At 51.9% G+C, this 26310-nt stretch overlaps 3 protein-coding genes, 1 non-coding gene and 1 pseudogene across 4 annotated transcripts; 3 read left to right on the top strand and 2 right to left on the bottom strand.

Moving 5' to 3' along the window:
- The first annotated feature begins 956 nt into the window (after positions 1 to 956).
- Positions 957 to 2379, top strand: LOC136509065 (uncharacterized; annotated as a pseudogene).
- A 14733-nt stretch (positions 2380 to 17112) lies between these two features.
- LOC136450139 (probable polygalacturonase) lies at positions 17113 to 20261 on the top strand. Its single transcript, XM_066450465.1, has 6 exons — positions 17113 to 17268; positions 17389 to 17694; positions 18823 to 18943; positions 19028 to 19202; positions 19314 to 19384; positions 19491 to 20261. The coding sequence occupies exons 1-6, from the start codon at positions 17242 to 17244 to the stop codon at positions 20171 to 20173; spliced, it is 1383 nt and encodes a 460-aa protein (XP_066306562.1). The 5' UTR covers positions 17113 to 17241; the 3' UTR covers positions 20174 to 20261.
- Positions 20262 to 20347: 86 nt separating this feature from the next.
- Positions 20348 to 21809, bottom strand: LOC136450143 (large ribosomal subunit protein uL5c-like). Its single transcript, XM_066450481.1, has 3 exons — positions 21398 to 21809; positions 21079 to 21279; positions 20348 to 20871 (listed from the first exon to the last, which is right to left on the bottom strand). Exons 1-3 carry the CDS (start codon positions 21701 to 21703, stop codon positions 20527 to 20529), a joined length of 852 nt encoding a protein of 283 aa, XP_066306578.1. The 5' UTR covers positions 21704 to 21809; the 3' UTR covers positions 20348 to 20526.
- Positions 21810 to 22107: 298 nt separating this feature from the next.
- Positions 22108 to 22304, top strand: LOC136511479 (U2 spliceosomal RNA). Its single transcript, XR_010772730.1, has one exon. It is a non-coding gene; the product is annotated as a U2 spliceosomal RNA (small nuclear RNA).
- A 595-nt stretch (positions 22305 to 22899) lies between these two features.
- On the bottom strand, positions 22900 to 26143 carry LOC136509058 (beta-carotene hydroxylase 2, chloroplastic-like). The gene is made up of 7 exons (XM_066503862.1): positions 25863 to 26143; positions 25078 to 25790; positions 24913 to 24975; positions 24534 to 24740; positions 23878 to 24003; positions 23726 to 23782; positions 22900 to 23588 (listed from the first exon to the last, which is right to left on the bottom strand). The coding sequence occupies exons 2-7, from the start codon at positions 25468 to 25470 to the stop codon at positions 23499 to 23501; spliced, it is 936 nt and encodes a 311-aa protein (XP_066359959.1). The 5' UTR covers positions 25471 to 25790; positions 25863 to 26143; the 3' UTR covers positions 22900 to 23498.
- Positions 26144 to 26310: the final 167 nt, after the last annotated feature.

Here is a 26310-nt window from a genome sequence, read left to right as displayed (position 1 = left end):
AAATCACACAAAACACAAAATCAAATTAAAATATTTTGATTCATCTAAACTTGTTTGCCTACTTAGAGTTTATTAAATTTTACCTTTTACTATATGCATACTTAGAGTTTATTATATTTACATTTTACTAAACGTTAATTAATATAGTAATAAATTTTCAGTAGTCATCAATATTTTATCATCATCAATCTTATTGAGCGACGCTCTTATTAATTATTATATATTGACTCTCTTTTTACTGTAAATCATAGTACACACGTATACGTTCACATACATGATACATGCATGTGTACTCATCCCTTTGAAAAAACGTTTATCCTAAACCACTATAAGCACCTTTGAAATACTAAGCCGCTAAATTTTAAGAATTAATGAGTTAACACATGTGCCTTGTTATTGACAAATGGTCGTCTGTCACGGAAAGAATAGTATTATAAATCGTTTAATACTGTCTTATATCCAGAAAAATAGGAACAACTATAACGATTTCGGTTGGTTAGGTTCTACCACAACATATGTAGGATCTGTTTGACCAGCTACTCTTATGTATAATTTCGGTTATGCTCCTGCGTGATGCACCACCTCATCTAAAATGAGGCGGTCCTTCAAGCCAAAATACCTACGATACAATCTATCCTTTTATATCCTCCAAAGAGGTGAAGTTGAACGGCTAACACCACAGCCTGAATAGTGAATAAATACAAATCATCGTGCACTTTGTATGTTTGTATTTGTCGAAAATCCGTCCGCGTGCAGCGACCTGAAACATCGAAACCCGATACGTTTTCTCACGGGACAAGACTTTAATCCGTGTTGCCATGCCCATGACAGCGATAAGCCTAATAAACGGGAGGGAGGAAAAATAAAAAAATAAAATAAAATCGCAGGGAAAGGAAATAGAAGGGCGGCACGGGACAGGGGCAACATGGACATTGCGGCAGACGCCACAAGGGACGAGACGACGGGCGCACGGGACGACGACCCGCGCGGCGCCTATATCTGCGCGTGCCCATGCCGTGGCCGCCCTCCTCAGCACTGGCGCTGGCACCGCGACCCGCCGCGTCGTCTCCCGTCTCGCGCGCGCACGCACGCACGCCGGCCAGGCTGAGGCCCTCATGGAGGTCGCCCCGCCCCCGCAGCAGCAGCTCCTCGGCGACAGCTTCTCCCGCGGGTGGCTGACGAAGCGAGGCGCGCGGGAGCCGTCGCTCGAGCGCCTCATCGTCGACGCCGACCTCGACCATTCCTTCGGCAGCTCCAGGTCGTTCTCGTTCATCGATATGGACCCCGCCGAGCTCTTCTCCATGCGGTGGACGACCACGGCCACGGCGCCGCCGGAGAGCGACTTCGACTTCGGCCTTATTCCCGGCGGCGGGGGCGGTGGCAGTGACCCCCCGACCCCGGTGCTGGTCAGCGCGAGCCGGGTCATCCGCGACGGCCGCCTCCTCCCCGGCCACCCCGCCGTCCTCCAGGAACGCGCTGCCGACCCGCCCAGCGCGCCGCGGTCGCCGCTGTTCCGTTCGGCCCACAGCACGCCGGCCTCCCCGTCCCCGTCCCCGAGCTCGTGCTCCAGCGGGAGGCGCGCGTCGTCGTGGAAGATACTGCTGCAGTACGCCCGGTTCCTGGTGCCGCTGTACCGGAAGGTGAGGGCCATGCGGCGGTTCCCGGCGCCTCGGCGGCGGCCCCGCGTGGCGCCGGCCAGCCCGGCGCGCGCGTCCACGTCCAGCCTCGAGTGGTGCGATGGCAATGCCGACACCGCCGTCCGCGACGCCATCCTCTACTGCAAGAAGTCCAGCGTACGTCCTACGTCCTTGGCTTCTCTTCCACCGACCACCGAATCAAACCAAATCCGGCACGGACACTGGCGACCTTCGTCCTCTCCGACTGACACCACCATCTCTGCACAAATTTTTCAGGGACAAGACGCATAGCGTGAACTCCTCCGAGACGACCCATCGCCCCGTGTCGTCTCGTCTCAGCTGCTCATCATCGAGTTCTTTGTCTGTGTCCCTACGGAACGGCCGACGTGATGCTTTGGCGCCATCTCTATACCAAAGATTACACTGTGTATTTAACTGTTGTGTGAATGACTCGTGTACAGTTTAAATCTAAACTTTATTAAATATTAGTAATCAATGCCATCGAGGCCTTGCCGCCTTGCTCGTCGTTCTCGTTCGTCCATGGAGATGGAATTGGCCTTTTCCGCCTCCGTACGGGTGGTGGGGCCATCTCGTCCATCGAATTGGGGGAAAGGAATAGCAACAGATTACGGCAGCGACTGAAAGCATCTCGTTTGCTGCCTCAAACTATGCATTTGTTTGTTTTCGCATCCTGTGCCTTTGTGTAACCTAATCCGCGGAAAGAAACATTATTATTCCAGCAGCTCCCTCCCAGCAGAATAAATCCTCGGTTTTTATACTGCTGATGATGACCTAGCACCCGTTTAGCACGTTCTGCTTGGCGCTTTCTGATCTGTATATAGGCCAGAAAATTAGTAATAATACGGACTGACTGATATATATAATCTGTATGGAGCGTTAATGGGATTCGTTTGGCCGGTCCAACAAAATTCGCGCCACACGGGATCTGTCTGGACGAGGTTCAGAAGCAGGTACAGATTTATTTGGACAGTAAACTAGTGCTGGAATGTGTCTCCATCTCAGTGATATATATTACATATATAATCAGAAGAAGGACGAGTAGTCTTACTCGTTTACACAAGCTCAAATCTGACCAGGAATAGCAAATAATCTCGCGTCATATCTGCATTTAGAAAATCGTTCACGGAGAGACTTGGTCTGAAACGAGGAAATTTCCAGATTTCAAATAAATATTCAGCTTACCCCGTGCACAGGCTATTAGGATTAACCAGCAGGCAGAACCGCAGAGGCCGTGTGAGGGCGCCATTTGGATGGGCGCAGAAATGCTCGGAGCCGGTGTTGGGGGTCGCTCGATCGTTTTCCCTCCAACCAGAGAGAAACGGCAGAGATCAAATATGATTGTTATGTTACTTCATCTGATCTATCTATTACATATGTATTACGTGCTGTCCCTGTCGAATTACACGAGAATGTCTCAAAGACAGAGAGAGATATAGACAGAGGGAGACTACGTTCAACGCTGGCCGTCGTCAGCAGCATGAGCTGTGCACGAAAGCAACTCCACGGATGCCATTGCCATCTCCATGTCACCTCTATTATCTTCAGTGGATCCATCTACATACCCTGTCGTCAGATGACAGGCAACATAATCAACGCACGCGCGCGCGTTTCGCAACCTCCATGATCAGCAGAGAGGCCGTGTCGTGAAGAATCCGAGGTCGATGATGATGATGATGATATGAGCATGCGTGCAAACGAACTAAAGGGACAGCAATCAGCCGGAATCACGAACACCACAAACCTGGCGCATGGTACTATTATGTACTACTAGCGAGATCTAGGCAAACAAAGCATGCATGGGCATGGACACTCGATTGCAATGCAATTGCATGCATTGCAACAAAGATGTGGCCGTAGCTAGGGTCTCCTCACTCCTCGTCGTTTCGAAATTCGAACTAACTGGTCCATGTCGTCCATGCATTGGATTCGTTCGATCCATGGATCGACCGGACCGGGACCAACAAACAATATTCATTGATGATGAATTCGTTCGTCCAGAGTTAATGATCTCCAGAATCTGGCCGCCGTCCTGGAGTCCTGCCTGCGTCCGGCCGGCTAGCTGAATGAACGGCAGCGGCCACGGCTGATGGGCGCGAGGAAATCCGATGGTTTGGCACGTCCCGTCCGGGGGATCGGAGGGAGGACGACGGAGATCGATCAGATCGGGGGCGGGGCGCCGGGCCTACGTGTGCTGGCGTTGGGGCGGCGCGGGGACCAGGCGCAGGCGGTGTCGTCGCTGGCGGGGACATGTACGGTGACGCGCCCGCCGGGGGACGGGGAAGAACCACCTGCGCGGCCCCGCCCGTCGCGTCACGTCGTGTCTTGCTCGTGCCGCAAGCCAACGGGGGTGCGCCTGCCTGAACCGCCGGCCCTGATGGACGCCCGGAAAGCTGCGCCTCGTCTCATCGGCCATTCAGTCATGCACCCTGCTCTGCCGGTGAACTGGGCGGTTTCGCCAGAGCCTCGCATCACATACGTAGGAGCCCACGCACCAACCTCTCTCACCGGTAGATGCCCAGTTTAGCTAGCATGGCTACAAAACGGCTTCACGTCATTTTTGGAGTGCGCACGGTGCGCGGAGGAGGCAGAGTGCCTTTACTCTACTCTACTGCACACAGGAGTCAGAGCTAGAGCTCCATGCCCAAAGTGTCGAGCTGTTACGTGCTACTACGGTGACAGCGAGCTGGTTCGCGAGTCCATCATGGCCTCGGTTCGCTCTCGCCCCTCGCCACGTCGCCGTCAGTCCCACGTGAAGGCCACGTTGGCTGCGCGGGCGAGAGCGTGCCAGGCGGCTGCTGCTCGCGGACAAGCCGCGGCGGAAGGGGACACCGGGCACAGCAGGCCGGTCGATTCGTGCGGCGGAGCGGCCTCCGATCCGTCGCTGCCGCTGCACGCCAACGGGGCTGCCGATCTGATCCGCGTGCCAGGCGGCTGCTGCTCGCGGACAAGCCGGGACTTAAGTGCCGCCTTGGCACCGAGCGCCCACGTCCATCTCGCGCTCGCGCTCTTGCCCCGCGGATCCGGTCCGGCCATCCAAGTGTCCAACGAGGGAAACAGCGATGGGCCGCCGGCGCCACGGGTAGCAGTTCGTTCGTCAGGTCTGGCACGTACTACTAGCATTCCAGCACATGCAGACGTTTAATTTCCTTCCATTCCAAGTATGGCGTAAAGACAAGCGTAGAGTCTTCTTTTTTTTTTACTGTTTGGTAATGTCTGTACGTGGTAACGAGAGGAAAAAAAAAACTATCAAAACTTTAATAGGGAACACTCATATCCATCTATATCGAATTAAAGTACACTTTTATATTTTTTTATTTGTAACCTGAATATATCATAATATAATTCTTTATATAATTATATTATACACGTGTTGGCAATGTCAAATGTTGAGGTCCGTGACTTTGTTTGAGGACCAGCAAATATGTGTCTCTCCAATGCTCAATCTCTTCGAGAAAGGTAGTCTTGGCATGCAACGCGGCACACAATACAAGCATGAAGCCCACCCTAGGGCCTAGGCATCGAACCTGCTGGTTGCTCTGCAGAAAAGGCTGAAGTAGAATTTCGCGAAAAGGCCCTGGTGGGCCAGAATTGAATGCCGTTGGAGTTGGGCTGGGATAAAATGACGCCGTTTCGCGCCTCTCGTCTCTCATGCGCCCTGATCTCGAATTCTCATCATCCCAGCAGTACGACCGGCCGAGGCTGCCGAAACAACATGGGCCGCAAGCCAGGTTAGCCCAACAATCACAGCGGGCTCCACGCCGTCACGCCACGCGCACACACACGTTAACCACCGAGCACAAGTCAAAGCGCAGGCAGGCATCTGCCGGCAGCTCCCCCAGAAGAGACCGAGGCTGCGAGACGCAAACCGGGCAGGCAAGGCGACGTCTGGTCTGGGCCGTCTGGCCAGGGCATTGTCTAGAATCTGAGACGACGACCAAAGCCAAGTCTTGCAGCTCCCCAACACAGGCTGCAGCACAGCTCAAGAACAGCCTATTCCGAGCTGGGAGCAAAAGGCTGCACGTAAAGTAAACCACACCATGCATCCAAACCAAGAGCGCCGTCCGTCTAAAGCCTAATGATGATTGGTGAACGAACCATAGAGGCCGGCCGGAGAATGTGATGGCCACTGCAATTTTAAAAAACGGCGTGCGCTGCTGCTCGCAAGTTGCAGCAGAAACCACGGCACGGCACCACGAAGCGTTCCCCGGGAACGAAGCTGCCGGGAATGGATGAAAACAGATGGAGTGGATCCTCACAGCTCAGCCTTGTCCTTGTGTGAACATAATCTGACACTAATTCTAGCTGCGTAAAAGCAGTGTGACCACTGACCATACCCCTACCCCTACCACAGCCACACACACACACAGACGCACGAGCTCAAAAGATGTTTTTTATTTTCTTCCGAATGCAGTGCAACTAATAATTGGTCAGAGTTTAGGAACGAATTAAGGAAGCCCAATCAAACACTCCAACTAAACTATGTATGAGCAACTAACAGCACTTTGAAACGGAGACACCGCTATATAAGCAGGCCACTAGTCAGCGTGCTTCCACACGCCACAGGCACACACCAAGGCTAGGCTTCCAAGATCATCACAGAGCTTCAGCTTCAGCTTCAGTAGAGCTGGGCTGCCTTCTCTTCTCCTCCTCCACTGACTGAAGATGACCAACCATGCTGCTGCAGCTGCTGCTGGCGCGGCCACTTCTGCTGTTCCGTGGAGAAGCGGCGGCGCTGGCCGGTCAGGGGGAGCAGGAAGCGCAAGGCACATGCCGAGGCGTGGGCAGATCAAAGCCAGGATAGCGTCGGCTGCTCTGCATTCCGTCGCATCGGCGCTACTGAAAGCCATCCACAGCAGCCACATCCTGGTCAGGAACCCTCTCTGATGGCGGCTATGGCCTTTGGCCTACAGGCGGCTGCAGGGAAGCAATGCACCAGTTTCCGGCATGAGCTAGTGTGAGCGTCATAGTTGTACTGAATAGTGACTCGAGATGGAATAAATGTACATTTCTCGTTTTCTTTGTACGAAGAAAACTCAGGCATATCATTTCTGTGTGCAAACACATTAATGTGATAATATCGTCTACAGTTCTCCCCATTTTGGGCGACCACAGCAGAAAGTGGCAGCAGCACCGCCCCTGCGGCTGCTGCCCAACTGCAGACTTCGCGAGAGCCAGAGAAGACAGAGGACCGTGGTAGAAGCAGAAGCAGGGGCTCAGAACTCCGGCCCAGCAAATCAGATCGGCGAGATCACATGCTGGAGAGCCACGTGCTCGGCCATCATGATCTTAACAAAATAAGAAGTGTGCACATATAATATTAACAGTCATGATCGGTCAGATACATAAAGTTCATCACAGGCCAAGCATAATGGCTTACACTACCATCAATTAAAGGAAAACTAGCAAAATAAATGCTTAGCATTTCAATACGTGAGAACTCAGAAAAGGCAGCTTGATGGATTTGTAAATTAGCTTAGTACTACCAGCCTTTGGGTTATTGGGTACGGTAGTGATTAATTCATCTCCAATGGCAACGCCGATCCGCTCGTAGCACAATCTGAAAAGTACCAAGCATAAAAGTTAGAATTGTTTACGTACTGTTTTACATTTACAAAAGAGCTAAAATATTAAACCACCAACTTGCAGTAAAAAAAATCAACTACGTCCTAGATGCATCTTGCCGATATAGAGAACTTTTCAAACATGACCAAAGAAACGAGATTAAATGTGATAATGCATAGTCAGATATTCAATTTTCAAAGCAAAAGTTCCCATATCAAAACAACAAAATTTTCACTAAGAAATAGTGTGTCGCCGCTGGCAATGGCAATTTGTCGCTGGTACAATATGAAATCTACCATGCATAAGAGTCTAAAAGGATACATACAAACTTTTTAGGATGAAATAGTATGGAGTGTTCAAAACTGTTTCTAAAAGGATACTCCCTCCATTCCAAATTATTATAAGTCGCTTTGACTTTTTTGGTACATCCATTTTGCTATGCATCTAAATATAATAATATGTCTAGATGCATAGCAAAATGGATGAACTAAAAAAGTCAAAGCGACTTATAATTTAGAACGGAGGGAGTAGTAAAATAACGCACAAACAAAACGTCCGTTAAAAAATGCGCTAATGGCTTATTAATGCAATTCAAAAGGTTCACAAGACTGGGTTTTACAAGGTGAGAAAATATAGCCAATATAAATATGTTCCCTATGAACAGGCTAATACTAACAAGTAATTCATGTGACATTGCATTGTCATGTATTCAGTTTTCTCAAGCACGTGTACCATTTTTTTATTAAATTAATTGAAGTATACAAATCAGCAATTCAGCATCAGAAGTTGACAACAATACATAGAGGCCATAGAGTGCAGGGTCATAAACAAGCACTGGGATATAACCATACCTGGAGTGTAGTAGCTCATCAAGGGTATGACGGGACGGTTGATGCAATGCTCGCTTACTGTCGGGTACCATAAAACGGGGTACCCCAAGCACATACCAAAAAAATCACTTAAACCTCATCAATAACAGAGCCAAAGGGTAAGCCATTTGTTAAACCCCGGCCTCGTCCGAGCCCGCCAGCCCTCCACCCCGCTCCTGGCCTCGCACGGGAGGTCTCGGCGGCCTGCCAAACCTCCGCCTCGCGCGAGGCCTTGCACAGAGGGCCTCGACGGGGAACCGATTTTTCGTCTCGCCCGAGGCCCCGCGCGTAAAGCCTCGGACGAGACGTCGATTCTCCGTCTCGCTCGAAGCCGGCTCGGCAATAATCCGTCGCTTCCGCCTCGACCAGTCTCTCCGACAGCGCGTCGCGTCCCATTAATGCGTCAACCACTCCCGCAATCTCAGCCGGACGACGGCTCGACACCGCAGAATGGCCGACGGGACGGGAAGTCACATCAACGCCATACTGACCAGGACCGGGCGCGGCCGGGGTTACCGGCCGCTGTTCTGGTGCTGTGCCCACGATCAGCGCCTGCACTACACTGTGCCATGTAACTCCCGCCCCGGAGACAACGCGGCATGGGGAGTCTAGTCCGGGTCACCATAGCATCTGAATCAGCGCGCGAGATCAACTGTTCCCTCCAAGCCTCGGCAATCTACGTCAGGGTCTCGTCAATTTCGGGATTCACGTCACAATCTCGGGATTCACGTCTGCCGAGACCCCCACGATGGTTCGGCCTCGGCCCCGACTGAGCCTTGACTTCTCGCGCAGTCAATACACAGTGACCCGCACGCCGACCGTCACGTCCGCTTCGAGGTAACACTGGAGCTCCCACGACGCACAGGATCGGATGTGACCGGCGCATCGCCCTAGTACTTCGAGGATGAGACCACTCCGTCGCCCATGCCGCCACAGTAATAGGCTACAGGGCTCGGACATGCCGCCTCTATTCGCACGACGCCGTGTAGTTAGCGCATGTATCACCCTTGTCCCCCCCTTTCAAACTATAAAAGGGATGGACTAGGGCCGTTTTTGGGGGAGGAGACGGACGATTAGGCCTATGCCCACGCAGCGAACTCACGCATGAACACACAGACGAACACTCGAGCTCCCCCGCTGCCTGAGATCAACATCTCAAGCAATCCACGCCACCCCACGTAGAGACCTGGGGCTAGTCCCCTCTTTCGCCCTGCTTGTAACCCCCTACTACGAGCACTTCGGTGCAAGGAATACAAGATCGACCTCTCAAACTGGACGTAGGGTGTTCATTACCCGAACCAGTATAAACCTTGTGTCTCTTTGCATCACCATCCGGGACTAGAAACACGCAGTACAAATTTACTAGTTGGTTGAGGGCCGGCCGGTCTAAAACACCGACACTTACCTTCCTTGAGCGCTCTGATTCGAGATCGATGATGAAGGTGCCAACATTTGTGGCAAGAAAGATAACATTGACACCCTCAGCAAAACAAAACGTCCGTTAAAAAATGTTATTAATGCGCTAATGCGCTAACCGGCCATGAACTTTACACTATAATAAATATCCTTAGACAAAGCATGGAATATACATAAGAAATATATTTGAAAACATAAATGTTGATATTTCATAACATAGATTTACATTCTTTTTTTATGGAGGGAGTATTTATGTTTTATCAATTTTTTTGTTTGACCGATTTTTTATACCATCACAAGTATTTGTAACCTCTCAATGCTTGGCAATTGGATAAAAGAAATGTACAATGATATATGCAAATTAAAATGCATGAAAACTATAACGAGCTATGAAACCACGTGGTATTTAGGATTTTCTTATAAACATTATATACAGCCGGCTCTGCATATGTTATATGGAAAGTATCAGATTAATTGATACTATCTCGCAAAAGGAGAAATAGAGTAGAAGTTAAATAAGAAGGAAGAGAGGGCACATGCTTAGTTATGAGACACGACCTTGCTTTCACCTTCTCTGCGTGGCGGACACATAGGAGGGAGTACAGACACCAAACAATAAATAAATGATGCGAAATGGGGCCTATTTGCTCTTCACGAGGCGACTGAACATTTCGGCAGCTGAGTTGCCGATAGGTCTTCTACTTGGTCTGCTGGGGCTGTTTAACTTTTTCACTTGCCGTATGGCTTGTCGGCCTCTCAGTAGCCGAGAGGTGAACAGGATGCTAGTTTTCATTTGGGCTGCTTTGACTTTTTCACTTGCCGCATGGATTGTCGGCCGCTCAGTAGCCGATAGGTGTATAGATGCTTTTTCACTATCTACATGGCTTGTCGGCCGCTCAGTAGCTGATAGGTGTACAGATACTAGTTTTCAGTTGGATTGCTTTGAATTTTTCACTTGCGCATGGCTTGTTGGCCTCTCAGTAGCCGATAGGCGTACAGATGCTACTTATCAGCTTGGCTGCATTGATTTTTTTCACTGTCCACATGGCTTGTTGCCCTCTCAGTAGCCGCTGGATGCTAGTTTCCAATAGGGCTGCTTTGACTTTTTCACTATCTGCATGGCTTGTCGGCGCTCAGTAGCCGATAGGTGTCTGCTCGGTCACTGGATAGCCTACGTGATGCTAGTTTTGTAATTTTATAAAAACAACATCTAGATATACAATTATTTATTAAAATAATATTATTTCAAAAAAAAAACGTGTGTGCAGTGCCTTGCGTTGCAATACTTGTAGGATTAAGTTTGTATTTGGTTTAGTCTCTAGAAAGTGTTTCTGCTACTAAAAAGTAGAATGCCAATCAAATAGGTAGTCAGAAACTGCTTTTCTAGAAATTGCTGCTTTCGCATAGTATAATTTTCGCATCATCTTAAATCCTATTTTTTCCTTCATCTTTCAACTTGTCCAAATGGATAGAAATAGAGAGGGGTGAAATCAGCCTACAAAATGATGGGAAATACTCTGTGAAATCAGCCTACAAAATGATGTACACCGGCTCCATTGCGATGACCGGCCACAGGCTAATCTGGAAAACCTGGGCACCCCTTCGTGTGAAGATCTTCCTTTGGCTTGCAGTGAAACGGAGGCACTGGACAGGTGACCGGAGGGCCAGACACAGCCTCGAAGAAAGGAAGTTTGTGCTATCTTTGCGACCAGGGACAGAAAACGATTGATCACATCATCGCCACATGTCCATTCTCCAGGAGGTATGGTTCTATGTTCTGCAAGCGCTTCGGCGGCCACGGCCACTACCGGCGGCCTCATGGTGGCACAGCCTAAGGTCCCTGTTCAATGGTGACCGACAAACCGGCATGGACACTCTCTTCGCCCTCGTCTCTTGGCAGCTGTGGAAGGAGAGGAACGCGAGATGCTTCCGGGCATCAACGTCCACGGTCATTGTGCTGCTGCAAGTCAACTCTGTAGGTCGATCACCCTGTATGTCACCCGCTGCGGAACTGCATCTCCATTCACAAATACGCGACCGCAAGCAAAGTCTGGAACCCTTTATGCTGGCGAGCCCCAGCAAACTATCCTCGGTTGGCATGATGAGGAGATTGCCTATGAGGCTCGAGGGCAGCAGCGCAAATGATGCCTGCCCAAGTCATACTTCAGGATTGCAATACGAGCATTCAACTCGAGTACAAGGTACCAGTAAGGGCTTTTTGGTACGGCTTATGCCGACTTCGGTTTCATCTATTTTGCGTAAATTGAGGCACCGTAGCGTGAAGCTGTTTTGTAAGTCGGGGTTAAAATAAACTAAAAGCTAAAAAAGACCAGTTTTTCTGGCTTCGCCTTTAGCAATGTGTCACCTTTCAAGCAGTCATTTTTTTCGCACAACGCACTCTTCAACATTTGCTTTAGCAATGTGTCAGGTGAGGATAACGGTGCCTCTGCAGGCCGCTCTGGACCTTTGCGAGACCACTACTTTTGTTCACCTGGACGCCAGCACGTTGCGTTGGGGAAGCCCTAACACCCTGCCGTGTCACGTGCACCGGTGCGGTAGGGCTATCAGCATCCCCGTGCTCCCACGGCTAGTGCGGCGCATGTGGGCCCTAGCCTGTGGGCCAACCCACCTAGCGCGGGAAGGGCTCGATTGTGTCCGACGCCGCAAAGCCTGCCCAGTACCTTCTTCGGCCAATTTTCTTAAGGGCACGTTCGTTTTTTTAGGGAATGGAGTGCCGGAACTGATCTGGGTAAGAACGTAGCTATATTTTATACGCCCAATCATCACCAGAAAGCTTTCCAGCCGGAAATCAGACTAAACCAAAGGGCCCTAAATGTAATCTTGAAAAACAAACAACAAGCAAACTCATGTCTCTTTCGAAAACGTCTCCTTCATAAAAGGTTCAATATTGGGTTAGAACACAGGAAAAAAAAAACATCAACGTCGTAGATAGTTTCATACTTGGTGTAGTAATTTTGAAAATGAGTTAAATGCATCATAGACCCTCGTACTCGTAAACGTGTGCCATATAGGTCCATGAACTTTAAAAATGCATTTATGAACCCTTCAACTTATTAAGTGACGCACCGCGGACCCATACCAGCCATATGGCATCTTTTTGCTAATGTGGCATGCTAGCATGTCATATATTTTTTATTTAACCCCTCATATATATATTTTTCTCATAAAAAATCTACCATTCATTCTCTCTCTCCCGTCGCCTCCATCTGGATGTTGAATGTTGGTGAGCCGCATGGAGCTCGAGGGGAAGGGACAGGAACGTTGGTGTTGGGCGCTACGGCAACAGTCGCCCGCTCGCGCGGGAACGCAACGAGGAGAGGCGCCCTGGCATCGAAGCCGTCGATCTGTCCGCGCCGACACGAGCCCCGCACGGTCCAACGCGAAGCGCACGGGAAGCTGCTATAGGTCCACGTCGTGCACCGCCTGGTCACTAGTAGAGAAACGAGCTGTACTCCCGGTTCTCAACCCCCTTCAGTCCCGGTTTTGAAACCGGGAGCACGAATCCGGGGCTAAAGGGCTCCTCCTTTAGTCCCGGTTTCTCACCCGGGACTAAAGATCCACCTTTAGTCCCGGTTGGTAATACCAACCGGGGTTAAAGAGGCCTCCCAGATTGGACACGTGGGCCGGTCCTTTAGTCCCGGTTGGTACCAACCGGGACTAAAGATTTTCTTTTTTTTCTTTTCTTTTGTTTCTATTTTCTTTTTCTTTTTTTCTATTTTCAATTGATGATTCGTTCGCATTCTACATTCCTAGCGGGACTTTCAATTTTCGTTCACATTCTACGCTGCTAGCGGGACTTTCAATTTTTTTTTCTTTTTTTTATTTTTATTTTCAATTGATGATTCGTTTTGGCTTTCGAATACGCATTCTACGCTGCTAGAATATACGTATTCTACACGTTTATAATATACGAAAGACTTTTAGTCAATGATGCAGCGGTACGATCTTATAGAACAGATCCTGTTCAAGTAAGATCGTGGTGCATGGCTCCAGAGCTGAGCTTTTAAGTTAGCTTTCATCCTTCTGAGCGAGCGAGGTGGTGCTAATACGTGTGATTGGCCAGCATATTGCATACTGGGCCGCTCCATTCTGGTATATGCTCTCTCCTATGTGTGGGCTTCAGGTCGAGCCAGCCCATCGAGGCTCCTATAAACGTCCGGGACTAAAAGACCTTTAGTCCCAGCTCATAATACCAGCCGGGACTAATTGCTACTTCCTAGTACAAACTGTAACCGGGACTAAAGCACGGTAACAAACTGTAACCGGCTTATAATACCAAGCACACAAGTACGTCTCGATCTAGTAGCACTTCCTAGTACAAGTGTCACCACTCATAACCGGGACTAAAGCATGCGTCGTCACTCTTCGTTTCTTATTGCTACTTCCTAGTACAAACTGTCAGTGTCAGTGTCAGCACGGCAACAAATGCACGGCAACAAATGCAAGCAAATGCAAATATAAATGCAAGCAAATGCAAGTATAAACCGGGACTAAAGCACGACAACAAATGCAAGCAGGGGACAGCACCCTGTCAGTGTCAGCTCAAAAGACTGCCTGTTACAGTTTCAAGCTTTAGTCCCGGTTGGAGAAAGCAACCGGGGCTAAAGGTCCCTTTCTAGTCCTGGACGGAGCCTCCAGCCGGGAGTAGACTTTTATTCCCGGTTGAAGGGACCAACCGGGAGTAAAAGTTAACCTTTAGTCCCGGTTGGTAGCTTCAACCAGGACTAAAAGTCCCCTACAGCAAAAGTCTGCCGCAGTAGTCATTGGGCAGGGACCTTTAGTCCCGGTTGGATCTACAAACTGGGACTAAAGGTCTCTCTAGTCCCGGGCACGAAAAATACCGGGACTAAAGCCAAATTTCAAGGCGGGATCAAATGTCGTTTCTCTACTAGTGGGTCGTACCCGCGCTGCAGGAACGACGAGTAGATAGTGCAGAATGGCTTCAGCCCCGCGGCGAACGCTATGGCCCGTCCAGCACATCGATGATGGCCACCGTGCATGGCCTGTCCCGCGGCTGTTGCGTCGAGTAATGGCCCGGCATCGATCGCCTCCACAACCGCAACAGTAGCCTGCGAGCGCACCTAGGAGGTGGACTTCGAAATCCATCGCGGCCGACACGTCGCCCAGTCCGTGGCATTCCTCCGGTCGCAGGGCTTCGACTTCGACGCAGCGCGTGAGCGGCGTCGACTCGGCGGTGTTCGGGGCGAAGCTCGCCGATGCCGGGGACGTCGAGCTGACGTGATTGGCGAGCGGCGCTGCGCGGGACCAAGGACGTCGAGCTGATGCGCCTACGATAGGGACGCTAGGCGACGGAGACGAGGCAGGGGTTCATCGCGCGCGGACCTGTGTTGCATCGGCCTGAGAAGCATCGCCGTCAACTTCGGCGTGGCAAGCCCCGCCGTGGATCCGCTGTGGCTTGCCGGCCCCAAGAGCCGCCAACCTCAGCGTGGTGAGCCCCGCCCTGGACCTACCATGGCTTGCCGTGCGCCACTGCTGCTACTCGTGTCCCCTGCTTGACGACGTGCGTGCCATCGGGTAGCATGTCATCCGAGGCGTGCATGCCGGCCAGCGCGTCGAAGCCGAGCAGCTCGCCGGGGCGCGTGCTCGTGGACTCCCTTGACGTGCACCTCGGCGGCGATGCTCCATGAGCCGAAGCAGGGGAAGCCGCTGATTGTGTGCCGCAAGCGGAGCAGCAGGAGCTCCATCGCGAAGGCCACGGCGTCCGCGAGAAAGGAGGAAGAGAGCTAGGACGAGATGAAATTTGTGGCTGCGACAATCAAGGATGAGGTGTGGGGAGTGAGGACGAAGAAGAACCGTGGTGGCAAGAAGTCGACGGGTCCTGCCGGAATCTGGCGAAGCCGGCGAATGATGCGGACGCGGACGGGCCAAGAAAGGACGGGTCTATTTTTAATAAGAAAAATAAATATGAGGCGTTAAATGAAAAATACATGCCACATCAGCGTGTCATCTCAGAAAAAAAAAGATGCCACATGGCTGGTATGGACCTGCAGTGCACCACTTAACAAATTTAGAGGTTCAAAGTGCATTTTTAAAGTTCATGAAACTATGTGACACGCGCTTACAAGTTCACGGCCCGCAAGTGCATTTAACTCTTTGAAAATTTCTCCTTCACACAAGCATATCACAAAGTTATTAGCTGCTAATGTCAACAAAAGTAAAAGGAAATAGAAAAAACAAAAGAAGCATACCGAAATATATGGCCTTTACAGTGTACACTTAGTTAAGTCATGTGTCTCTTTATCCACTGCCATTTGGTATTTGAGACGTTGAATTACACAATAAACAACGAAAATCTTTATATAACTAAAAAACGTCAAAAGTTTTCGCTTACGCGGTCTTTCAATGCTTGGCACCACGCGATGGTGCGCCCGGCACTCCCACATTTTACGCTGAAAGCGCCCTCTACAACGCCTCACACATCTATTGCATCTCTTGTCCGCCGCCCTACTTCACATGAGAGAAATCAATACTTGGCATCGAATCCCTCACAAATTTTAACACTTAAATCGCACGCCTTTGAATATTTAACCCTGTGGCTATGAATTGTTTTGATTCAAGGAATTTTCTCAACTTCTATATTTTCACTAATCACTTTTCTTTTTGAAAAAGAGTCTAAATTACTACCTCCAAGTCTCGCTTACATCCAAATAACCCCTAAACCAACATTTATTTTAGTCGTACCAACCTTACAAAAGATTCGCCTTTTTTCGGTTGTGTTTTGATTCCGAAAACTGTGAAGTGATAGTGAACAGCATAACTTTTTTTAAAAAAATACATTGTTAATTTTATATCATTATTCTTAACATAGTTTTGTATTTTTAGTGTTAATTTATATTATATGTCCTAACAGGTCAAGATATAATTAATGATATAAATTTATGACATATTTCTGATCATAAATTATGGTGCTAGCTATCCCCTCATAAAACTTGAAATTAAAAATTAACTTGAATGTGTAGGGAAAAAAGACAAATTCTGTTCGAGGGATAAATTGGACCAACTAAAATAATTGTAAAGGAAGTAAACTAAATCAAATGATAATTTAGTGAGGCATAGACTATATTTGAGAGAAGTATTTTGGACTTTTAAATTTAACAAAATACTCTTGCTCGCTCACAGAGATCACGGCGCATGCAACGAATGTCGATCGATTCGCTGCACCCTCCACCTCCATACACAACAACTGCTCCAATTCTTTTCACTCAATTGCGCAAGCAAAAAGAGGCAAGATATCGTCAGTTCATCACATTGAAAGGCAACCAAATACCCCAAAACATCTCACAAGATGGCTTGCACTCCTCAGCTTCCTCACGCGCGCACTCTCCTGTTCCCTCCCTCCCTCTGTCACTTCCCCTTGCAAGGCAACTCATAACGAGGCCGCGATCCGCCGTGACATCAATCCGTGCCGTACGAGCCTCCGTGCAACAGGTCCATAGGCCTGTGAGCCAGCTGCCGGTCAGCGTCCACGGTGAGCTCGCGCCGTGGACCGGGCCCATGCGCGCTGCCGTTTCATCAGCAGTTCAGCACTTGCCACGTTTGTGGCCGTGGGATTTATGGCAGCAGGGGCAAATCCGTAATTCTCTCCCGCCAGTCTCGGCCTCCTCTCGGCCTGGGGCTCGCTATAAGCAGGCTCCACCGCTTCCGCAATGGCCACCTAATTCGCTCGGCGTCGGGGGAGAAGAGAAGCTCGCGCGATGACACCGGGAAGATCTCTCCGCCCTGTAATAATTCCCTCCCCGCGCTGTTTCTTCGATGACGATGGATCAACAGCCGTGATGTTTTGGGGTTAGTTTGGTCAGTCACTGATCAAGCGGCATTATTCGTGCTGTTTCTCTTTGCAGGTGGCGGTGGCGCTGTGGGCGGCTTCGCTGCTGCTGGCGGCGTCGTGCGCGCGCGCAGGCGCGTCGTCCGGGGGGCCTGGATGCCGGAAGCACGTGGCGAAGGTCACGGAGTACGGCGCGGTGGGGGACGGGAGGACGCTCAACACGGCGGCGTTCGCCAGGGCGGTGGCGGACCTGTCGCGGTGCGCGCGCGACGGTGGCGCGGCGCTGGTGGTGCCGCCGGGGAAGTGGCTCACGGGGCCCTTCAACCTCACCAGCTGCTTCACCCTGTACCTCGACGAGGGCGCCGAGATCCTCGCGTCCCAGGTGAGTGATGAGAAGGCCCCCAACCCCATCCTCCTCCGGTCGTCCCGCCATTTCGCTCGCCGCGCCGGCCTGCCGTCCCCCGCCGTGGTTACGCCGCCGCGTTTAGCCGAGGAACCGCCCTCGTAATGGCGCATTAGGGGGGCCGTGACCATGCGGTAGTTTAGTATGACATGTGGGACCCTCGAACACCGCTCACAAACATGGCTTCAGTTCATCACGGGACACGTCCCGTTTGCGTAGGCCGGTCTCTTTTTCGCTAGGGACAATGACTTTTGCCCTGGGGGACCCTGAACCCGTCTTTTCCAAGCAAGCCACTGGCAATCTGCCATACCCCTATGCGGCTATGCACATGACATGCACCCCAGAGTATCCTTGTGCTCTTGAATTTCCGTGATGAATGCCATGGTTCCATTCCATGATTCCTCTCTGGGTCTTTTGCATGGTTTTGGTGACTGGTGAACATCACTGTCACTGCATCTACGTTGGTTTGGCAGAGTGCATAGCCTGCAGATCTGCATAGAAGGCATGAAAATGGAAATGTTTGTTTGTGGTGTATCATTTATTGAGAATCCAAAACGTTTCATCAAGTTAATGTAGTCTGAGTAACGTAAGAAAGGGCAATAGAAACTTTAATGGTGCTTGTGCAGCATTGATCAATAATCCAAAACAGTCGCAAGTTTGGAGTTTAGTACACAAAAACTAATTATAACTCTTTCAGAAAAAAAATTGTAGTAATTACTTTTTTGTCTACCAAAGGTGGCTCTTAAATATGTATCCCGACTCTGTACTTGGCAGTGGTTGCAACACAGAAAGGAGAAGCTGGTGGCTAACTGGCTATTGAATACTTGTAGTACAGCTTTTGATCAACCAGATTCTTAATATGGACGACCGTTTCTCAAAAGATCGAGTAGTTTTGATATGATCTGTTTTGAGGTCTTGCCAAGTATGACTTGTGATGCTGAAAGAAAGAGACAAAACTGTTTCTTTTCCTTTATTTTTTGAAAAAAAATGTTAGTTTAGTATAGTGCACACATACTGGTTAATTTTGTTCTGCTATTGTCGCATACATCTTATTTGCACCATTTGCATTCATCCAGTGATCCTATGCTGTTCATCTATCTTGTTCAGGACATGAACCATTGGCCCCTCATAGCTCCCCTGCCGTCTTACGGGAGAGGAAGGGACGAGCCTGGCCCAAGGTACATCAATTTCATTGGAGGATCCAATCTCACTGACGTCATCATCACAGGTACAGTACATATGCCTACCTTCTATACCCAAGACAAAATCAGCTGGTAGCTGCAGAAGTTTTATGAACTGCACAAATTTTCAGGTAAAAATGGAACAATCAACGGGCAGGGGCAAGTCTGGTGGGACAAGTTCCATGCCAAGGAGCTCAAGTCCACCCGCGGCCACCTCCTAGAGCTCCTCTACTCTGATAACATCATCATCTCCAATGTCACCTTCATCAACGCGCCATACTGGAACCTCCACCCTACCTATTGCACGTATGGCTCTCAACTCTGAAAGTCTCAAGTCATTGTTCATTTGTTCCAGTGGTGGTTTCTGAAAATTGTTTCAGCGGTGAATCTCACCTGCCATGCCACTGTTTTGCGCAGCAATGTGACCATCAGTGGCGTCACCATTCTCGCGCCGCTGAATTCGCCTAACACCGATGGAATTGACCCAGGTAGATGATCAGTTAGCTTTCAGCTATGTTCCTTTGATGACACTGAGAAGTGAGAAGCATCTGTTTCTGATTCTGAGTGCCGTGTGATGTTTCATCGCCTGTGCAGATTCTTCCTCACATGTCAAGATCGAGGACTGCTACATCGTCTCCGGCGACGACTGCGTCGCCGTGAAGAGCGGGTGGGACGAGTACGGCATCAGGTTCAACATGCCGAGCCAGCACATCGTCATCAGGAGGCTGACCTGCATCTCCCCCACGAGCGCCATGATCGCGCTGGGCAGCGAGATGTCCGGCGGCATCCGCGACGTGCGCGCCGAGGACAACGTCGCCATCAACACGGAGTCGGCTGTCAGGGTCAAGTCCGGCGCGGGGAGGGGCGGCTTTGTCAGGGACATCTTCGTTCGCGGCCTCAGCCTCCACACCATGAAGTGGGTGTTCTGGATGACCGGCAACTACGGGCAGCACCCCGACAACACGTCCAACCCCAACGCCATGCCCGAGGTCACCGGCATCAACTACAGCGACGTGTTCGCTGAGAACGTGACCATGGCCGGCAGGATGGAGGGCATCCCCAACGACCCCTACACCGGGATCTGCATATCCAACGTCACTGCCCGCCTCGCGCCGAACGCCCAGGAGCTGCAGTGGAACTGCACCAACGTCAAGGGGGTCACCTCCGACGTCTCGCCCAAGCCGTGCCCAGAGCTCGGCGCGGAGGGCAAACCGTGCGCCTTCCCGGTGGAGGAGCTCGTCATCGGCCCACCGGAGCTGCCAAAGTGTAGCTACTGAGGCCGGGATGCCGAAAGAGATCATATAATTCAGTGATAGTCTAGACAAGCAGTTTGAGAAAGACGTCTGCCAAATCCATTTCACATTACTGCTGCCTCCAATTACAATGTTTGGCAGTGGCATAGCCGTGACTACTACATATTATGCATCAAGAAGAAATCAGCAAAACGCACATGACCAAAGCAGAGCCTTTTTCCATTCCATCTTCTGACCTTTTAAGTACACAAGTTACATAATTGACAGACAACAACAACAACATCGAATTTGTAAGCCAAATTCTGCAAAAAAAGATGACAATCAACAAGCTGAGCAGAGTGTGTGCAACACATCGGCAGGCTGGTTGGTTCCTCTCCTCACCGTCTTCCTCCCTTGCCCTTGCCCTTGCTCAAGAAGTGGTGGCGCTTCAACCTCTTCTTCCGGATCACCACGTCCAGCTTGATGTTCTCCGAGAACGGCATTCCGAGGAGGGTGAGCAGCCTGAAGGCCTCATTGTCCGTCTTGGCGCTTGTGACGATGGACACGTCCATGCCGTTCTTCTTCCCTCCCACCTCGTACGGGATCTCCGGGAACACGCCCTGATCACGGAGGCCCATGCTGTAGTTGGCGTGCCCGTCGAAGCTGTTGGGGCTGACACCCAGGAAGTCCATGGTCCTAGGGAGCCCAAGGTTGATGAGCCTATCCAGGAAGTTGTACATTATCTACAGCCAAGGACAAAAAATTAAGCCTACACCAATCAAACAAGCTCACAATTTCCACTTGTATAGAAGATCATGTACTAGAATGCATCATTCCAAACTGCCACTAAATTCTAGTTTCACACACCAAGGCACCAAGCTGTCTGTCAACTGTGAATGTATAAAGTATGAGCTTTGAGGAGGCCAAATGAACAATGGAATGGGGCTCACCCTGCCGCGGAGGGTGACTGCGATACCGATGGTGTTTCCCTCACGGATCTTGAAGCTGGCCACGGACTTCCTGGCCTTGGTCTTGACGGGCCACTGCCCGGTGATCATGGCGAGGTCCTTCATGGCGGCCTCCAGCCCCTTGGAGTTCCCTGCATCCGCACCCAGCCCGCAGTTCACCACAATCTTCTCGATCTTGGGAACCTAGTCGTTCGAACCAACCGCACACCTCAAAAGTCAAAATACAACCACGCCAACGAATTAGCCTAGCTACGAGGAGAAATGACAAGCCTTTTCTGCGGCGAGGAGCAGGGTCGAGCACCTGGTGGACATTGGTGTAGCCGAACTCCTGGGTAATGAGCGGGACGACCTTCTGGTCGTAGACGGCCTTGAGCCTGTGCACCCTCTGGGCCTCGGATGGGTCGACGAGCACGATGCCGGAGGGCGAGGTCGGCGGCGGCGTGGCCTTGGGCGGCGCCTCGGTCGCGGCGGAGGCGACGACGCGGAGAGCTCGGCGGGGAGGAGCGGAGGGCAGGAGCAGGCAGCGGCGTGCGGAGGAGGAAGAAGCGGTCGTCGCGATGGGGAAGGGCGTGCCCGAGCAGGGCAGGGTCACAGCCGTGGCTGCCATTGGAGCGGGGTGCGCGGAGGCGGACGGAGCCGATCGACGCGGGCGCGGCTTATGCCATGGACGAGGAAGAGGGATCCCCGAGGAAGACGGTTGCTGGATAAGGCGTCGGCTGTGCCGCTAGCCAATCCGGTGGTTCTAGGCTGGGCCTTCGTTAGCTGTGTGCTCTGGATTTGGGCCCATTGAACAGACAGAGAAGGCCAAGGCCCATCAAGACCAGGCCAATATTGCTTAATGGAACATTAAGCCTAACATCATACATAATACGGCCTTGTTTTGTTAATAACGAACCTCGGATTGCGATTAACATCCGCTATTGAGCTGAGGAGTTGCACCACACCGTGCGGTGACAGAAATAGAGCTGGTGAGGCGTGTACAAAAGAAAGGACATAGCTACAAGGCAACTCATACCTTTCTCGGCCTTTTGGCTAAGATCAAGTGTAGTATCTGTTCTTATCAGTTTAATATCTGATACGTGGACCATGAGTCCACTTTGATATTAAATTTATTTTTTGTGGGGGAGGATCCACAACAATGGCTTGCCATTGGGGTCCTCGAGTGTCGCCCAGCCGTTGCACTGCTGGCAGGGCTTGGCACACCCCAACCAAACCAAAATTGAAATTTTATTGGAGACTTGAAATTGAAAAATATTGATATCATTTTTGGATTTATAATTGGAGACCTTTTTTGGATTTATATATTGTAGACTTGGATTGAGATTTTAGATTGGATCTTTAGTTTTCCTATCATACACGAGCTGTACTTTGTATTACTAATTACTAATCAACTCTGAACTCATTAAGAGGACCTCAACGCAACTCAGAACTCTCTGCGCCGAGCACGCCAGGTGGACCGACAATCCGCCGCCGCAGACTCTGACATTGCCTGCGATTAGATGGACGAGAGATCTCGTCCCATGTTCATCGGCATCGAAAAGGAGAAACGGTATCACGAGGAGGATCCGTCGTCACATACTCACATGCACATGCATGTCGCGTCCGGCGTCCACAGTTTGTTAAACGAGCCAATCGCCGGAACCTGATTCGGAAGGTCCCCAGCCGGCCAGCCGGCCAACCGTGTCTGTCTTCACGCTTCGGTTGTCAGTTGCAGGCAGAGCCCCCCACATGTCCTGTTGCACCGGCGACTGCGCGGCAAACTCAGCTCACCGTACAACTGTACAAGGTCCGGCACAACCTGGGTGTTTACAATGTTAATGCTAGCAAGCACTGTGAATCCATCGGCATGAATCCTAATGGAACCCTGTTTTGCTAGATGAAAACACGAGATGTTCACGGTGCAGGGGCCGCAGCCGTCGATTCGTGTAAACCGTACTGGCATAGTTTCAGAAACGTTGCAGTCACGAGGAATAGTTTTTCAGTGCCACTGTTCTTCAAACGACAGAAGAAGAAAAAAAGGAAGGGTCACTGTCAGCAGGAAGCACGAATGCACAATGTTACTGTACAATCGATACAGAGGCCAGAGACTGCTACACACTGAGCATCAGCGGCGCTGGTGCCTGCTAGTAAGCATCACCCACGGCACCGGCAGTGTGCTCCACCTCCCGTCCCAAATCATGCTTCATGCAAGAGCTAGCTGCCGCTACCTGTTTATACCTAACTCGAAATTATTCCTCGATCTGCACTTCTATTGACAGGAAAGAAGACACATACACACGCTAGCACTCGTATATACATCAAGGCTACATCAAAATGCTACAAGATCTAATATGAGAGCCTGAGAGGGAGAAGGTGCAAAAAACAGTGGGGTTCAGTAGCCAAAGCATTGCATAGCAAGCAGGTCATTGGATGGCGTCTAGGGCCTCCCTCCTCCTGATCCTCTTCTTGATCTCCTTCTCCAGCTCCTCAGTCCCTCCCACCTCCTTCAGCTCCTGCAAATTAAACGAGTATCAAATGGTTTGTTTATTATAAGTTTGTGCACAGGTTCAGGTTCATACGGAATGAATCAGCGTAATCGAGCTGATGCTGTGGTTCGCTCAGCTCAGTTCAGTTCAGACTTCAAACTAACCTTGGGCCCCAGGAAGAGGCCGTAGGGCACGCCCTGGAACTTGTCCATGTGATGAATCTGCAGGCAGGAGCAGCAACACGGCAGTTACAAACACCGGCAGGCAGATGGGGCAGGATGATCGGGGTGGGGCAGAAGCAGAAGCAGACACGGACCTGATGGGCGGCGGCGACACGGCGGAAGTAGGGCACGTTCTCGATGGGCCCGACGGGGAAGCGGCGGTGGACGAGGCCGTCGTGCACGAACATGTAGGCCATTCCGAACAGCGTGATCCCCAGCCCCTGCGAGCGACGCAACGCCGAGGCACGTCAGACAGGTTAGGCCAGAGAGCAGAGCAGAGCCGGCCGACGGGCCGAGCGTGCACGTGCCTTGGTTTGGTTGCCATCGCACGCGACAGCAGAAACAAACGCCACGAGGGGTCGCGTACTCGCGTACGTGAAGAGACTCCTCTAATCCTCTTTCATTTTTTGTATTGTTTATCTCGTGCCCGCGTGTACTAGCTAGTGTTCTTTTTGACCGGTGCGCCAATGTCGCTAGAGGCCACCACTAGGCGGCCGCCGGCCGTGGACGTGGACGCCGATGTGTGGATGCGCCGGCGACGCGGGTGCGAGAATGATTTGCCTTTCTGATGTACTACTACGCCGCGTTCCACACGCCTGCAGCCTGCTGGGTCAAATTTTAATGTTTCTTTTTTGGGACCGGCTCCGAGTGGAGGTGGAGGCGGCTGGCGTTGGAGAGGCGAGAAAGCAACGGCAGGAAAGGAATCGTCGGCACTCGGCAGAGAGACCACCGGGAAGGGACTCAGACTCACCGCGCCGAAGCAGAGGCCCGGGACGAGGCCCCGGTTGAAGAAGCCGTAGGCGAGGAGGGACATGGCCGGGACGGCGTTGATGATGGCGAAGACGTCGTTGAGCTCGAAGGGCCCGTCGCGGGGCCGGTGGTGGGACTCGTGCATGTGCCACAGCGACGCGTGCCACAGCGCCCGGTGCGCCCACCGCGCCCAGAACTCCATCCCCACCTGCAAACCACCAAAGACGCGAAATGTTTTTAGCTGCTGCTTTTCTTTTTCAGTTTGGCTCTTATGTCCGCCCGCACCGGACGCCGCGCCATCGATCGATCGATTCAACAGCCCACACGGCGCGGCCCGCGGTGGGCGTGCCGCGTGGCCGAGGACGAATCGGGGAACTCACCGCGGCGCCCACCGAGAGCGCGAAGGTGCCGACCATCTCCGTCACCGGGATCTCGCCGCCCCCCTGACCAAGCACAGGATAGCATCCATGAGTGGGAATCGACACGGCAGATGGACACGGATCGGTGCGCACGCGGCGCGGCGCGGCTCGTCACGTGCGACGTACCGCCATTTGCCAGGCGAAGCGGTAGTAGACGGCGGCGGCGGCCATGGACGTGATCCCGAGGCTGGACATGACCGCTGCCACCAGGTACGTCCGCCGCTCCGACTGCTTCCGCGCCGCGCGCGCCGCCACCGCCACCCGCGCGGCCTCCGCCTCCGCGCCCCCTCTGTCGTCGCCATCGTCCGCGGCCTCGCCGGCGACCACGGCCTCGTCCTCCGGCGCCGCGCGCGCGGGCACGACGGCGCCCCGGGCAGCCGCCGCAGCGGGAGGCGCGAGCACCAGGACCAGCGGCCGCGGCCGGGGGCCCGCATGCGCGGGAGGCAAGGCCGGGCGGAGCCTCCGGACGCGGCACGGAGCGAGAGGGAATGGGGCGGCCACCAGCCTCGCGACGGACATGGCTGCGCGGTCACCAGTGAGAGGGAGGGAGGCGAGGGATCGGAGGGACAGCGGATCAGTGGCTGCGCAGAGGCCGCTGGTGCCTCGGCCTCGGCGCACGGGAGGCGCGGGGTGGGGGACTGGACGAGGACGAACAAGTGGGCCGGAGTCGTCGTCGATGGACGGTGGCAGTGGTGGGAGTCAACTTATTGCGGGCATGGAGATCGATCCGAGGGACGTGCGCCGGCCGGAGCGGGAGCGCGGCGCTGCCTTTTATACCGGGGAATCGAGAGCAAGGAGACGGAGACGGGGAGACGTTTGATCGTGTCTGCGCTGCATGGCTGGCTGATACGATCAAGAGAAAAACACTGTATTACGCTGCCATTGCTGTGCATGCGTGCGAGCTGACTCACCTCGCTCTTGCCTTTTACGGTCACCACCTGAGTACCTGACCAGACCTCGCCTGCATATTTTAGCAAGGGAATGGAAGCAAGGCGTCGCTCCCTCCTTCCGTTCTCACTGCTCCTGCCCTGTAGTACGCCTGTACTGCCTGATTCGTCAGGCTAGTGTTAATCGTGTCGCTGTCCCGATGTCCTTCGCGGCTGCATGCGCTTTGATCGGCCTGCCGGCGAGGGCCATTGGAGAGCGCCGTGTCCCGGAGACGAGGGCCATCCCATCCCGGATAAGGAGTAGGTGCGGCGGGCAGCCTACTAGCAGCCTGTTCGACACGCTGGGCTTGCTCGTATACGATCGTAAATTTTTAATCAGAATAGAATTTTTTTCTCACACTCGTTTACGGCCTGTCGAACATGCTGGAGGCTAGTAGCCATCATCCCCTCTTCCTCATTCCTCTCCAATCCC

Source organism: Miscanthus floridulus, chromosome 1, assembly GCF_019320115.1.
Source record: "Miscanthus floridulus cultivar M001 chromosome 1, ASM1932011v1, whole genome shotgun sequence".
NCBI classification, from domain to species: Eukaryota; Viridiplantae; Streptophyta; class Magnoliopsida; order Poales; family Poaceae; genus Miscanthus; species Miscanthus floridulus.
This window is presented reverse-complemented; position numbering and strand designations above follow the sequence as displayed.